The sequence below is a fragment of the Petaurus breviceps genome, unplaced genomic scaffold, assembly GCF_028583685.1.
Source record: "Petaurus breviceps papuanus isolate PSGF00001 unplaced genomic scaffold, PetGlider_PUasm1.0 140, whole genome shotgun sequence".
NCBI classification, from domain to species: Eukaryota; Metazoa; Chordata; class Mammalia; order Diprotodontia; family Petauridae; genus Petaurus; species Petaurus breviceps.
The window spans coordinates 24,405,170-24,421,758 of record NW_027185698.1 but is presented as its reverse complement, the minus strand read 5'-3'; the positions used below and the strand labels follow the sequence as shown (position 1 = coordinate 24,421,758).

The 16,589-nt window shown below is 33.9% G+C and overlaps 1 protein-coding gene across 5 annotated transcripts in view; it reads right to left on the bottom strand.

The window, feature by feature from the left end:
• Positions 1-16,589, bottom strand: part of LCORL (ligand dependent nuclear receptor corepressor like) — a 168,964-nt gene that overhangs the window by 86,282 nt on the left and 66,093 nt on the right. Inside the window, exon 3 of one of the 5 annotated variants that reach the window (XM_069069169.1) lies at positions 16,253-16,299. The exons of the other annotated variants lie outside the window; for them this stretch is intronic. Within the exon in view, the coding sequence (XP_068925270.1) occupies positions 16,253-16,299 (47 nt within the window). The remainder of the gene's footprint in view (positions 1-16,252; positions 16,300-16,589) is intronic. 5 annotated transcript variants of the gene reach the window in all.

Sequence of the window (16,589 nt, the reverse complement as noted above, 5' to 3'; positions counted from 1 at the left end):
TAAGCAAAGAAACCTATTCTGCCCTCAAGAGTAATGTCACCTTGGTCACCTGCCCAAAAATAATTCACAGAACTTTAAAAATACTTCAGAAATCAAATGAGATTGAGGAAAAACTTAAAAAAAAAATAAGAATGATCCAAGAAAAACAAGATTATGAAGAGAAACTCAACCTATTAGAAAAGGACATTCAGAATCTTAAGGAAGAAAATGACTCCCTGAAAATCAGAACTGGGAAAAGGGGAAGCCAGTGAAGTTATAAGAGAACAAGAAATAATAAAACAAAATACAAAGGATGAAAAAATTGAAGAGAAAATGAAACATCTCAAGAATCTAGATACAAGAAATAATTTAAGAAGAAAAAAAAAAAGAATCGTGATACAATAATACCAGAAATAATCAAAATTGTCCTGAAGCTTTAGAGCAAGAAGGGAAAGTAGGAATGGAAAAAAAAAATCTACCCATCACCACCTGAAAGAGATCCTATGAGGAAAACCCACAGGAATATTGTAGTCAAATTCCAAAACCCCCAGTTCAAGGAGACAATATTAAGAGCAACAAGAAAAAACAAACCAATTTACATATGGAGGTGCCACAATTAGAATTACACAAGAGCTAGCTAGGGCAACACTAAAAGACCACAGGTCTTGGAACACTACATATCGAAGAGTAAAAGCTGGGTTTCCAGCTTAAAATATCATACTCGGCAAAGCTAAGCATAATTCTGAATGAAAAGAAAACAAAGTACATTTAATAAACTGTCAGACTTCCAGGACTTTGTTTATAAAAACCAAATCTAAGCTTAACAGAAGATTTGACATACAAAAGCCAAGAAAAACATAAGTTATAGACTGGTTACCTTTCATGTATGTAAGATTGTTATTAGTAACTGAGTTCATAAAATTAGTTTGTACGAAAGAACATGATACTACTTCAAAATGTAAAACCGTTCAGGAATAGCTAAAAAGAGTAATTACCTTATACAAATGAGATGGGAGAGGAAGAACCGATATAGAAGAATTAGATAGGGAGAAGAGCTGTTAGTTCTGGAAACTTACTTCCATCGGGAATAGGTTTAAGAGGGAACAACACAGATACATCTAGAAAAGTATAAAATTTCTCTAAATTTAGAAAGAAATAAAAAGCTAAAGGGATAGAGGGGGGGAGAGGATTAGAGGGGATGATGAGGGAACTGGTCAAAGGGACATATAAAAGGATGTTTAGATTTAAGGAAATGGGAGAATAAGGGAGCGATCCTTGGAGGAGGATAGCTTAACTAACAGGAGGGCAAGGTAGTGGGTAGAAGTGAAGTAGAACAGTTAGGAGGGACAGGAAATAAGAAGTATGCACAAACATAAAAATAAATATTAGGAGAAGTAACTGTTAGGAAAAGTATATGTTTATATATGTATATATATATGCATCTATGTATATATCTATATCTACATATAAACATATCCAAGTTTAATTGTAGAATGGGAAGGAGAAAGAAAGAACAAAGTAAAAAGTGTACAGTAGAGAACAAAAGAAAACCTATAAGAAGCAAAGAAAAGATGGACAGCTCTCAACACAACACATAGTATTTATTATAAAGGCTTTCTTGAAATGGAAATTTCTTGCTATATATTTTGAATCCTCTCATGTTCTGCTGTGCATATGACATGTTCTTTTAGCATTATATATGTTTTAGTATTTAAGTCTAAAATTTAAAAAAAGATTTAAAAACAAGAATCATACGTCAGCAATAGGACCCACATATTTAAGGTCCTCTAGCATAACACATTTCTCCTTTTTCAAGCAGGATATACCAGATATGCCTGTCTTTATACCTATGTTCACACTCTGCTGCCACAGGCAGAAAAGCAATCAAAAGGGTCTGTGTCTACATTAGTTACTCTAAAAGACAACTGAATTTATTCTGTGTCATGAAGCTGTAATGTTACAACAACCCCAGATGTTCCATTACTTGTTATTCTCTAAGTCCATCACTAAAGCAGTCAGGGATCTTTGGGGCTATTCCAATCATATCACAAAAACTGAATAGGCCAAAAAGTTCAGCTTCTTGGGTAAAATGGACTTCTTATTCTTCCTGTCTTTTATACACATTCACACAAACACAAACACGCACACATTTATGATCCTTGATCTAATCTTTCCTTTATCTAGATCAAGGTTTTCTTGTGTCACCTGATAAAAGATTGTTTCCTGTATTCTGGTAGCATATTCCACTGATGCGGAGCTATGAGAAAAGGTACCAACTTGGCCTTTGCGGAGAAGCTAGAATATTGGACACAGAGTCAGAAGGCCCAAGTCCCAGATCTGCCTTTATGAAATAATATAACTTTAGGAAAACCACTTTCTTGGTCTATTACTTCATCTATAAAATGGGGATATGGCTTTCGCACAGGTTTATGAAGAAGTATTTTTAAACTATTAAGAGCTATAGTATTATTAGTAGTAGCAGCAGTAGTAAATAGCAAGTATGGCAGTATCATACCTCAATGAGAATATAAGAATAAACATCTCTAGGCTTAACAAGCACCGAAACCAATGAGAACAACGAGGCATGCTCATATGGGTGGTAATTACTACTTACAATGTGGCAGTGAATAACTTGGGTTTTAAAGTTATGTGGGTCGTGAGGTAATAAATTATTGGTCCAAGTTACATCCATTATTTCTAATAATTTTCTTCTTGTAGATATCTTCTGACTTATCTGGCTTTGCATATATTTTGTTTAAAATCACTAAACCCAATTCTCACTCTGTAGTTGTTCAAAACTGAAACTCTAAGGTGCATGCATATTTTCATTAATAATTTCTGTCACTGTCCCTCTTTAATGACCAAATACAGGCAAGAGCCAGAGAAAATACCCAAAGCTGAGACATAGAATGTCTTATTTGTAGAACACCAAAGAGGTCAGTGTCAATGGGTCACAGAATACAAATTGGGAAATAATGTGGGAGAAGACTGGAAAGAGAGAAGGAGACTAGGTTATGATGGATTTTGAATGCCAGAAGATTTTGTATATGATCTTAGAGGTGAGAAGGAACCACTGGTGTTTATTACAAATAGCAATTATTATAGGATAATCTCCTACTCTGTGTTTAGGCAACGTAAGTTTCATAACAATTTCTATTCTGATGGAATTTCTCTCAAAAATACTAGATTTGAAATAATTCACATATCTAAAGAAGAAAAGGTTTGGACTCACGTAGACTTGAAGTATTCCTATGGGCTATGACACTCTAAAAGGATAGTCTAAGTAATAAGTCCAGGGCTTCAGTGAAAGGCAGGGGTTGATGCTGATGAGTAAATTACAAACACATAGATGTATGTTTGCTGGCCAGAGTCAGGTGGAAGAAGAGCAAGGACAGGGAGAGCAAAACCAAAACAAAAAAACAATCTTTACTCCTTCCTTACGGAAAAAAAAAAAATGCAACTTCAGCCACCAAGTCAAACAAGTCTAATTCCCTGTTTACATGATAGGCATTCTTTAAACAAAACTGGCAACCATGTACCTTGAGAATCTTCCTTTTCACAGCTTAAATATCTCCAAACCTCCGATAGCATTAACCCTCACTTCTTCACTATCATGGTATCTTCTCTTAACTTATCAATATCCTTACTACATTGTAATGCTCAGAATGGAATATAATTTTCCACATGTAATCAGACCAGAAGGGATATTATACCTCTCAATGCAACTTAAGATCACATTGGTATTTTTTGGCTTCCATATCATACCCGTACTCACATAAGGAGCTTGTCAAGTTGATTTTCCATTTCTGAATCTTTCCCTCCTCTATTTCCCTATCTAGCAACTGATCCCTTATAAAAAGTAATTAAAAAAAAAAAGGCAGTGCAACAAAATTATAACCAATACACCAACTAAGTAACAGGACATGCACTGTTCCATACCAACAGTCCCATACTTCTGCAAAGAAAGGAGGTGTGCTTTCACACCTCTTCTCTGGAGACAATCTTGGCTATTACTTAGCATCCAGTTTTGTTTTGCTCTTTCCAATTACTCTGTTGTAGTTATGTGTGGTTGTGGTTATGGGAAGTTGGTTTTCTGAAACAAAGATTTTAGATATATCCCTTTTAAATTTCATCTTATTAATCTGACTCAGCATTCTAACCAGTTGAAATTTTTTTGGATCCTCAACTTAAGGTTATCTATAAGATTGCTTTATAGCTCTAAATAGGATAGTCTTAAGCTATATCCAATGCACAGAAATTATAAGAACCAGATTTTGCTTCAATTATGAAAAACACTTTTCTAATAACTAGAGATTTCCTAAAATGGAAAAGAATGTCCCATACAATAAAATTCACAAAAATTCTGGGCCTCGTAGTGATAATGATCTTTTAAGTACAAAATCTGTCAAAATAATATTATTATGCTGCAAGAAATGACAATTATGAAGACAGAAATAACAGAGAGACGTGAATTGATGCAAAATGAAATAAGCAGAACCTGGAAAACATAATACACAATGGCTATAACAATGAAAATATAAAGAACCATAAAACTGAACCATGTGTAATTACAATGACTAAGCTTGCCCCTATAGAGATGAGAAAACATTAACAACTACTATCTGTATAGTACTTTAAGGTCTGTGTAATGCACTTTCCCAAACATCTTAACTGATTCGCTTAACAGCCATGAGAGGTAGGTGTTATTACCCCCATTTTACAAATGACAAAACTGAGATAGAGTTGAGTAATTTGTACAAGGTCACACAGCTACTATGTATCTTAGGACAGGTTTAAACTTACGTCTTCCTTACTCTCAGTCTGATGTTCTATCCACTGCACCATACAGTCACCTCAAATAATGGCTTTTGATAACTTTTAAGGTTTGGAAAGTGATTTATAAATATTATCGTATCCTCCAAACAACCCTAGGAAGGAGGTGCTATTTTTATCCTAAGTTTACAGATGAGGAAACAGTAAATGTGGGAGATTTTAGATGTAGAATACTATATATTGCTGCCAAATTAAGACTAAGGTTTTCCTGAATGGTTTACTTTAAAATCTTTGCTACAAAGGAAGCTTATTGGGGAGGACAAGGGCATATTTGTAAATAAATATAATATAAAAACAAAAGAAATCTACAAAAACCCCCAAAATTTTCATTTTCTAAGAGATCACAAAGAAGTTGATCAAATGAGATTGTATGTACTTTGTAAACATTAGAAGTATATGTGTTAGCTATTAGATGTTAATTATTACTGTTGCACCTATGATTTTATCCAAATGAAAAACTGGTGATACTTGCTACTGAAAGACTGAAAGAAAAAGCAGTAAGAACTATGAAAACTATTAAAACTTTGTAAATGGACTATTGCTCATTTACATTAGTCAATATAATCAAAAGTAATCTATTATTATCTGTGAAAGTATGGAAAAACTGGTCTTGGAATTACAATAGATTAAAACTCTGAAGGTCTCTGTCATTTGTGTGATTCACAGAATACCCAAAGACATAAAGTAAGGAAATAACATATGCAAAGGAATTCGATTTTTCCTATCTAGGTATAGAGAAAAACTTTCCATAAAGATAGAGGCCCTGATCTCTAAGATTTCATTGCCACAGGAAACTTCCTGGGTGAGAAAACTCCTATAAATACAGTATAGTTATGTTCTCGGAAACTTACAATCTTGAAGAACTGATTAGAATACTCAGAGGTTAAGTGGACTAACCAGGACAGCAAAGGCATAACTTGAACCCAGATCTTCCTGACTTTGAGGCCAGTTCTCTCTATTCACCACAACGTACTGTCTCTCTTAGAGTTAGAAATATTTTTACAAACGTATGAATCCCTTTTAGACTGTATGGTTAAGTAGATTTTTTTAATGCTGATGAAGGCGGATCAATGGCAAGAATAATTTGGTCTGAAAACTGTTTCAAAATGCAACTTCATATTTGAATATATACTATGTCCAAATTTCTGCAAATTCAGAACATTTTACTCAAAATAATATTAGACAACTTTACTCAGGAGGATCAAGAAAGCATTTTCCACTCCTTATCACCACCCATTCTTGCAAAATACCTGGAAACTGGCAATATCACTTCTCAAAATTTTACAATTTATCTAAAGATGTTCTTAGAGCCAGTGAAGTTTCTGACTTATACTTTTTCCTTTTTGGGAAAACTGTGTGCCTAATGAGAGACAAGTAGTTCAAACTTAACAGTTCACCTTAATCAACTGACTGCAATAACTGTCCCAATTTGCCATATCCTAAAGACAGCTATGGATACAACTGATTTCCAATGAAGATTCAGAGGTTTCTAAGGAATTAAAGAACAGGGAAGGGAACAGTTAACTGGAGATAATACCTAGAATATAAGGGTACAGATCACAGAATGACTGGGAGTTCTGAATTCCGGCTGCTTATTAATTGTGTGACCTTAAGCAAGTTAACCGCCAACTCTAAGCCTTAGTTTTTTCATCCAAATGTTGGACTGTTTATATAAAGACCCTTCTAGTCCTAAGATCCAATAATCAATCTACGAACCTATGATGAATACATAGTATTTTCTGAAAACTACCTATATAAGCTCATCAAATCCAAACTGCTTCATACTTAGTGTTTCATTCTCTCCTGGCTGAATTTTTGTTAAATATATATTGTCTAATATATGTAAAAGGACCATCTTAGACAATATGGAAGGTGGAAGGAATGAGCATAAACATAAAAACCTATCCACATATGGCTTATGACATAGCAAAGGGGAGAAAATACATATACAAATATAAAACTGTAGATAAAATAAATATATAATAAACATAATGAAGAACAAAACGAAAAATGCAAGAGAAATAGTGCAAGATAAGGAAATTTTAAAAAGGAAAAATCCATACAAATCACTTCTTGATGCACCTCTAATAAAGCAGGATAAGAAAAGATGAAACCACTTCTCACAGTGTTATTCTGTAGACTGAGTATTTTGGCAGTTTGGGTTTTTTGCTTTCTGGAATAGGGAAGGTTGGGCAATTTGGGGTAAGTGACTTGCCCAAGGTCACATGTCTAGTAAGTGTTAAGTGTCTGAGGCCACATTGAACTCAGGTCCTCCTAACTTCATGGACAGTGCTCTCTATTCACTATACCACCTAGCCAGCCCTTTTACAGTTTTTATTAGCTATATATGGTTCCCAATTTTTAAATTTCTACTTCCATGATGTATCTTGTTTTTCTACTAAGGTCCCATCCTACTTCAGACCTTCATCAACTCATGGCCTACATTACTACAAAACCCTCATACTTATCAGCTTCCAGTCTCAATCCTCTCCTATCCATCCTCTGCACAGTTGCCAAAATAATCTTCTCTCTTACTCTATTAGATAAAATATAAACTCCTTAAAGCTTGGCCTTTAAAAATCCTTCATAATATGATTCTAGTTTTCCTTCCTGTACTCATTTTACATCTCAAATTTTTCAGGTGCCCTATGCATAGGCCCTGGCATTCCACCTCCCTCCCACCTTCTTGTCTTTGTAACAGTCCTGTTGTTCCTGTGGTGGCCTGGAACATACACCCTCCTCACTTCTTCCTCTTTGAATCCCTAACTTCTTTCAAAGATCTCCTGTGGGTAGTCTTTCCACACCCCCCCCCCCTCAGCTATTAGTATTTTCTCCCTTCACAAAAGATCATGTCTACCATTACCTGTTTAAATACTGTACCTCCTGCCTAGACTGTATCCTCTTCAAGGTCAGTAACTATTTTAAAATTAGTCTTTCTTTGTATCCTTAGCAAGCAGTAAAATTCCTTGCACTTCCAGGAACAGGTACTTAATAAATGCTTATTGGACTGACTGAATTTACTGCATCTGGAAAAGCTCCTTGGTTGTTTGTAGAGTCCCAAAGGATATTATGATTTTTTATCAGGTTTAATTATACTTATGGTCACTTGTATGCTTATCTTCTTGCTTGAAAACAATAGAAGTAGCTTTTATACTAGTATAAAATACTTTTTATAATAGAGAAGCTTTTAGTATTTTCATAACCGATGACAATAAGAAGTTTTTTTAACTTCTTTTGGACAATGTCCCACTTCTCGAACAGATTAAGAAAGTTTGTTTTATCTACACATGTTAATACAGCAGATAATTTATAGCTACCTATCATCTATAGAACTTCACATATTTTAACTGATAACTTCTGTAGAGTTTATTTAGTATTTAATGCCATTACAAACCAGATTATAATGTTATACGTTTATAATATTTTGTTCTTGTATGCTTGTCTCTCTGTAAGTACTACAAAGATATTACTTTACCAGTTCTTCCTTGCATAGATCTCATTACCTCTTCGTATTGCAATTCTAAAAGAGGCTTGCTCAAAGAATGTTGCAATAAATGGCATTATTATTTCAGAGGTTTTAAAAAATTGTAATAGCTAACATCTTCTATTTCTCCAGTCTTTTCACTCTGTTTTTAATATTTCTTATTATCCCACAGAGTTAATTTCTAGTGGTCCATTCTAATTTTCAAGGAATTTGTTGCTTGGGTAATGTTTTATACCTCTTGTGCCAAGGTGTCAACTTTTTTTCTAAGTCTAAAATTTACTTTTTGGCAATATGACTTTTCAGTTATAGACAATAGCAGTCCAGAAGATTATGGTATTCTAATGAAAACTAACTAATTTCTCCCCCTGATTTTCATGGCTGCAAAATAGGGGAACATTATTCAACCAAAGGGCTTAAAAAAAATAGTTGTTCATAATATTTAAATCCATTCCATGGATTTCAGAAATTGCTGGAGGGCAATACAAGATAGGAAAGACTATTTCAAAACAAGGCAGTATGGTATGATAGAACACTGGCCTATGAGTACAGAATCCTAGATAACAGTTCTGGTTTTGTCACTAATTACAAGACCTTATACAAATCACCTTGTTCTCTGCACTCTGATTCCCTCATTTTTAAAATGAGAAGGTCAGACAGTGATTCAATCATTCAATGGTCATTCTTAAAGAAGAAAAAAAAACAGTGCAAATTTTAAACTTTTCTGGGGGAAAAGAATTTATAAAAGCCTTAATTTACAATCCAATAACAAGTAAGCTATTATAAAGTAATAATTTTTATTGAAATGCTTATAAACATATATTTAGTTATAATAAATCAATCATATAAAATCCAAAATATTATCTTATTCTCTTGAACTGATTAGAAACAAATATAAATAAAGATAGGTTTTTGTTACATAATACTTATTAAATTTAAGCCAGTAATGTTTTTATTTGGCCCTCTGATTTTAAATAATATAAGTAGCATATATACTTCATTATCTGGAACATACTTTACATACAAGTAGACTTAAACATCCTCCATTTTAGAGGAAAGGTATACCTGAAAAGAGAAATGAAACCAAAAAGAAAATTCAAAACACTACTGAGAATCAGGTCAAAACTTTTAAAACACCCATTAGGTTGTGTTTTCTCTATTAAATATGCAGTCACAAACTATCAGCGTGAAAAGGGATGTCTGGGATCACTGGGTTCCATATATAGACCTGAAACGAAACTCAAGAGGTCATCTACTCAAATCTCCTCTTTTACGATGAGGAAATTGAAACCTAGGTGAGTTAATGACTTGCCCAAGGTCAAATAGTGAAGGTCAGATTTAAACACTGGTTCTCTGATCCCAGATCTGGACCCCTTTTCCCTCTATAACTTCCTTGAGAAGAAGTCATGCAATCTCTACTTAACCAAAAAGACTCAACTTGGTATATCCTGAGACAGTCTTGTTATGAATTTACATGCTTATTTCTGCTGAAATACGGTGTTTTTTCCTCATACTAATCTTATCTTTGTTTTCCAAGACTCAAGCAAAGTAAGCCCTTTTCCAAATGTGGCTATATCAAATATTTTAAAAGGGCTACTATTCCTTGAGTTCAACCTCAATTTCTCTTCTTCCAACTAAACACCCAATTTCTTCAACTTAATTATGTATGGAGTAATTTCTAATCTTTCTATGATCCTGGATCTTCTTCTCTTTCTCATTCCATATAAGTAATGACGTTCCTAAAGTGTAGTCCCCAGAAATGAACAGTACTACAATGTGACCAGATTTAACAGCTTAAAACATTTGGAGTTAAAGCATTATTTATTCTGGATACCATGCATTAGATTTTTTTTTTTTGGCTGCCTTATAACACTACTGACTAAACTGATCTTGAAGACTACTAAAACAAACACAGCCTTTTGACTAAGGTTTTTCTGTTTCATTGCCATTTCTGAGAAATTAGTTTACATATAAGTCTCACTAATACATATGATTATATTTACCAACTTTACCATCTTTTTTTTCATATTGTTACATAGGGTGATGATTTTCAAGTCAACCTATCCTTCCTCAAACTATATGATGACCTCAAATCTCACATCTCCAATGGCCTTTCAGATATCCAAAAATGCATGTATCTTTTTGCTTTTTAAGTTCATCATCTCTCAGGTTTTCAGGAGACTCATCAATCCTTTACTTAGAGATCTTAAAGTCTTTTAAAATTGTTTTTCTTCAAAATGTTATCATTGCATAAAATTGTTTTCTTGTTTCTGTTTACTTCACACTGCATCACATAACATTCTCCATTATTCTCTAAAATCATCTCTTTCATCATTTATGTCAAAAACATCGTATTAATGTAATAAAACTTGTTCAGCAATTCCCTAAATGATAGAAATCGCCTTAGATCTAGTTCTTAGCTTTTCTTTTTGTCCCTTTTAATGCCCCTTCTGGATCTGGAAGATGTCTCAAAAATCTTAGTGCATTTTTTGAGCTTTAATAGCTTACATAAGCTCCAATAAGATTTAACAGCTTAAAACTGCACTATGACTTTGAGGACACCCTATGTTACCTTTTTTCCTTATGCCTCTTTGATTCCTTATTGATTATGATGTATTTCACAACAAATTGTGGATGTGTTCCAACTCTCAGATAAGAGTAAAATTCATCCCATGTCCATTTTTCTAGCCTTACCTCTTCTTCTCACAGTCTAATTATGAGAAACAGCAATTTCCATTCTAATTCCTTTCTATACTTGTGTATTCCTCCTTTTGTATTCCCTTATCTTTAAACCCTTAGAACAAAACTACTCTAAATCCCAGCTACTTCATTTCTCTTATAATACCTCAATACCGATTGAGGACATGGAACTTCTAAAGAGAAACATCCTTTTAAAATGTTGCATCAAATTTATATGATCAAGAAAAACAAATCCCTACACTGGCTACATCCAAAAATACACATCACCTTCTGTACCTTGAACTCATCACCTCACTGTCTGGAATTGGAGAGCATGTCTCATCACTGGTCCTCTGAAATCATATGACTATGTCATATGACATAGCACATTGCACTGATCAGAGTTATTAAGTCCTTTAAAGTAATTTTTCTTTAAAATATTATTTTATATCTATCTCTTTTATCTAGTCTATTTTTACTGTTGCCTTGTATGAGATCATGATTACTGCTGAATTTTTCTGAGTTTACCTGAAGAATATTTTGAATAAAGACTTTGTAAAAAAGGTACTGTTGATAGATTGTTGGGTTCTGCTTTTCTAATCCATTCTACCATCTTCTGTCTTGTTTTTCTTTGTTTTTAACTTTTGTGGGAGAGTTAGTCTCATTCTTTGTTTTATGGCTAATAAAGTTCTATTTTTTCCCATCCTGTTCTCTTATGCTTTTTTCTTTCTTTGCTCACAATCACACAGAAGTGTGCTTAGTACTAGTAAACTATAACTGATATATTCTGTTTTGGTTCCCCTGCCTGTCTTCCTTTCAACAAGACTCTGTTTACAAGTTGTTACCTTTTCCCATTCTAAACTTCCATCATCCACTTTCTGAGATTGGAGTTTGTTTTGCTTATGACTAATTCCTCCAGGAAACCCTTCCTTGTTCTCCTTTCCTCTCTCCTAGTTTTCTGTTGAATTTATTTCTACACCAAACAACCAAACTCTCTAGCATGTGTGATCTACCCTCCTCTGTCCAATTCAGATGAAAGTGAGGTCCAAGTGACACTTGTTCCCTATAATCCTTCCTCCACGTTTGCTTTTCAAAATTTGCTGGAGGAACTGTATAACAGAACTGGGTTGTACTGCTTCCTCTCACTCTGCCCTCTTGTCAGTTCTCCTATGTTCCAATCTCCTTCCACGGCTTAGCAAAAATAATATATTTAATTTATTGAGGACAAACATTTTTGGAGAGATACTCTAGAATTATTTGCATTTACAATTCCCTATAGATGTTTCTAAGGCTTTTCAGAACTTTGATATCTTCCTTCACCTAATGCCTTGCAAGGATAATTGTATTTCCAAAAAAAGGCAGCATGCTTTAGTTGATTTTAAAATTCCATTCTTTTATAAGCATAAACTGATAATCAAAGGGTTTTCTTATCTCTCTTTGAATGACTATTCCTTCAAAATGTATTTTTATTCTTTAAAAAGCTCTGGTAATATCAAGCTCTTCAATCTAACAATTTTTATGTCAACCCCAACTTTAGAGTGATGAGTAATTTCAGTAAGCCTGTATCACACACAGGCCTGAGTCATTTTCCCCTTGTTCACATGTTTTTCAAGTGTTTGATTAATATCCTTAGTATATCTGGCAAACCAAACCCCAAATCACCCAAATTTAATATCTCTAAAATCAGTTTACACTGATATGGGAATTATGTTTTATGGCAGCAACACAAAAAGTTCTTAAGTTCCAAAGAAATAACAGATGTTTAAAGTGTGGTCATAAGGATGTCACAAATATATAATCTGAACAGGAAATACATGAGATCAAAGTAGCTCTACGTATCATGTTAAATTTAAACTGACTAAAAAATTGCAATTAAGGAATTCAACAGCCATTGTTGTCATTGCTGTGACAGACAGGAATACCAGAGGCATGCCCATCTGCGATGCTATGGTTAAGAGCCTTAACAAGGTTCACAAAGTGATCAAGAGCGTTACAAAGCTGGCATACTACCACCACCTCAGGCAACCGACCAAGTACACCAAATCTGTGTGAGCTATAATCCAGGAGGTGTATGGGTTTGCCTCTTATTAAAATTGAGCCATGGATTTATTAGAGGTCTCCAAGGATAAGTAGGCTCTGAAGCACATTAAAAAAAAAAAGTGGGAACTAAGATTTGACCAAGAGCTCAGTGGTGCCCTGGCGCCATGAAGAAGGTTGCAGTCAAGAAGGGCTACTCCCCTCAATCATTCAATAAAGAACTGATAAATAAGAATTCAAAAGTAATATATGCCTTCAAAGACTCTATTACTCCTTAGGGGCAAGAAATGAAACATCTCAGCATCATTAGTATGGTGTCTTACTGATCACCCTAGTTTGAGCTATTATAATAGGAAACATCCAGAGAAACTTTGTAGAGAATTTTTCCTTTTAATTAATTTGAAGGGCAGTAGGGGAAGGAGAGACACAATTGTTTACTATACTTTTTTTCAAATGGGAGATTTCAACAAATTAATTATGATGCAGACAAAAGGTGGTAAGAAACAGAAAGCTAAAAAAAGAAATAAAATTAATTCTAAAAAAGGACCCTAAAGTATGATACTGCTATTCAAGAAAAATTAAGGGAGAATTTGGAAAAGGAAATATACTACAGTTTGGTGAAGGTAGGCTTTATTTAATTACCTCTAATTAACAATTCATTTCAATCACTAGATGTGTATTTCTAAAATCTGATATTGCCAAGAAACATCTTCTTGAGTAAAATTCATTGAGAATTCCAGTGGTCTTAATCAAAAGATAAGCAAATTTTGAACTATAAACTGTAGTAATTCAATTAGTATCTCACTGGCTGGTCCTGGACAATTCATATTGTATCCATATTACCCTTAGATTCATCATCTATAAAACGAAGATAATACTAACCTTATGTTAAAATCGGACAGGGTGATAAATATGATACTACATGAAGTAACTAGACAAGGTAAACTACATTTATATGGTAAATAACTTATTTTTTTATTACATGAAATTCCAATAAGTTTAAATATTCATGGAAGCAGAGAAATATTTAAAATATAATGTTTATCATCTTCCTTGTGTCTGTTCATTCTCTAGATTTTACCAATTTCATGTAGGAAATTCACCAATGGAATACTTGTGCCTAAAGTAAAGTCACCAAGGAAAGAATACCTACAAAATTTTCTCTCAGCACACAAATTCTTATAAAACAAATTATATAAAGTCTAACTTTCTACCAAAAAGTCTGAGTAGGCATAAGTTAATAAAAGTAGGCATAATAAAAACTGGCAGTATTTTTGGTGACTTCTGATACATATCACTCAGTCATATTTAGTTTTGATTTAGTGATATTAACTTCTTTTCTATAGAAAATCTTAGATCAAGGGAATTATTATCAAAGAATATTTAGAAAAAGTGATGAAATCAAACCTTTTCATTGTTAATAATTCACAATGTAAGCAAAGATACAAAGCTAGAGAAAAAATTTGGGAAAAGAATCATGACTTTCCATGGATTCAGTCCCCACACTCACAGCTGGGTTGGTACTATACTTCCTTTTTTTTTTTTTGAGGAGGGGGCAGTTTAATGTATTCTGTATAGACATATAGTTATAGACTCTCCTTTATTAGAATGTAAGCTCTTTGAGGGCAGTGACTGTTTCACTGTTATCTTTGTAGCCAGCACTTAGCACTTTGCCTGGCACATGGTAGATAATTAAGAAATGCAAATTAATTTCTTGCTTGATCAAATAAAATCCAGAAACTCTGGCAATTAAGTAAAATAGGAAATGATATCTCTTCTGGGTATGAATAGAACTGCCTTAATGCAGACAAATTATAGCCCAATTAAAATCTAGGTCTCATGGATATTTAATTTCTTATATTTCATGTGAGTCCACTTGAGAACATTTTGTTGTTATATGTGCTTTCAATATTTAAATAATACTATTCAGTTTTATAAAACAAGGGTTAGTAGAGAGACTAATAGTAGTGACAATACTTGGAAAAGTAATTTGATTACAACATATATATCATTCTGAAATTTGGGTCTAGATAGAACAATATGCCATTGACCTTGACATATGAAAATGGGCTAAGTCACAGGGGTGGGGAACCTGCAGCCCTCAAGGCCACATGGGACCCTCTAGGTCCTCAAGTACAGCCTTTTGACTGAATCCAAACTTCACAGAACAAATCTCCTTAATAAAAGAATTTGCTTGGGGAGGCCAGGTAGCACAGTGAGTAAGAGCACTGGCTCCAGTGTCGGGATGACCTGGGGATCGAATCCGGGCTCAGACACTTAGCACCCACCCAGAAATAACTGGCTGTGTAACCTTGAGCAAGTTACTTAACCCCAATTGCTTAAAAAAAAAAAAAAAAGAATCTGCTTGGTAAAACTTAAGACTCAGTCAAATGACCCCAGGTTCCCAACCCCTGGAAAATTTTTAAATGACAAAAATTTTAAATAAATATCTGTGAGACCTTGATCTTTTTTAACAATCAAAGGGTCAGGGGCAGTTAGGTGGTGTAGTGAATAGAACACCGGCCCTGGAGTCAGGAGGACCTGAGTTCAAATCCGGCCTCAGACACTTGACACACTCTACTAGCTGTGTGACCTTGGACAGATCACTTAATTCCAATTGCCTTACCTTCCCCACTCTCCAAAAAACAAAACAAAACAAAAATTCAACAGATTCAGCGAATCAGTAACTCATTATATTTTCTTGGAGGAGAAACTTTGTCATTGGATAATCTGTGCCTCAAGGATTTCTACATCTCCTCAAACTTTGTTAATTTGTCTGCTATCAAAATGGCTATATGAGAAAAGATATGAAAACTTATTATCCAGGATTCAAAGGTATTCCTAAGTCTTTGAAATTAAAAGATACATCTTGCCTTTCATTCAGGTTTTCGGTTAATGGCAGAGAAATGGAGGAGTTAAGGCCATTTAAAAAGCATAAAGTAGACAAAATATATGGAAGACAGGCAATGACTTGTTAAGTTCAGCAGACAAAAACCAATGTTTGTAAATCATCCAGAACATGTGTGAAGCCACTAGTGAGGTTCTATTCTAACAATGTTACAAAAGAAAATAAGACATTATTAAACCTGAAAAGTACTCATGAAATAAAAACATAAGTATAAAGACCTAAGATGCCAAAATGTAGAGGGTAAGAATCCTGAAAAGCCTTTCTAAGAAAAGACTGTTAAGAAAAAACAGGAAACAGTCAAATGGAGAGGCCACTGAATATCCATGAACACTCACCCAACCAATGGTAGAAGACCTCTTGTAGAGCCAGATGCTTGAAACAGCTGAAATGGCATCAAGTTTTTATTGATTACTCTTAAAAGGGTACTAGAGTCTAGATCAACTCCATACTACAAGAAAATAAACATTCACTGCTACCACTGATAACTTCAGCTATTACCACTATAAATATCTAACATGAAAAGAGAGTGCAACAATTGCTATTTCATCCTTATCTTAGGCACCATGAAAATCCCACAAAGGAATTTTGTCAATCATTGAAAATCTTTAAATCCTAACATGGAGTACAAAATCTGTCAGTAGAACTGGTTTAAATTTGTGATTACTCTTAATA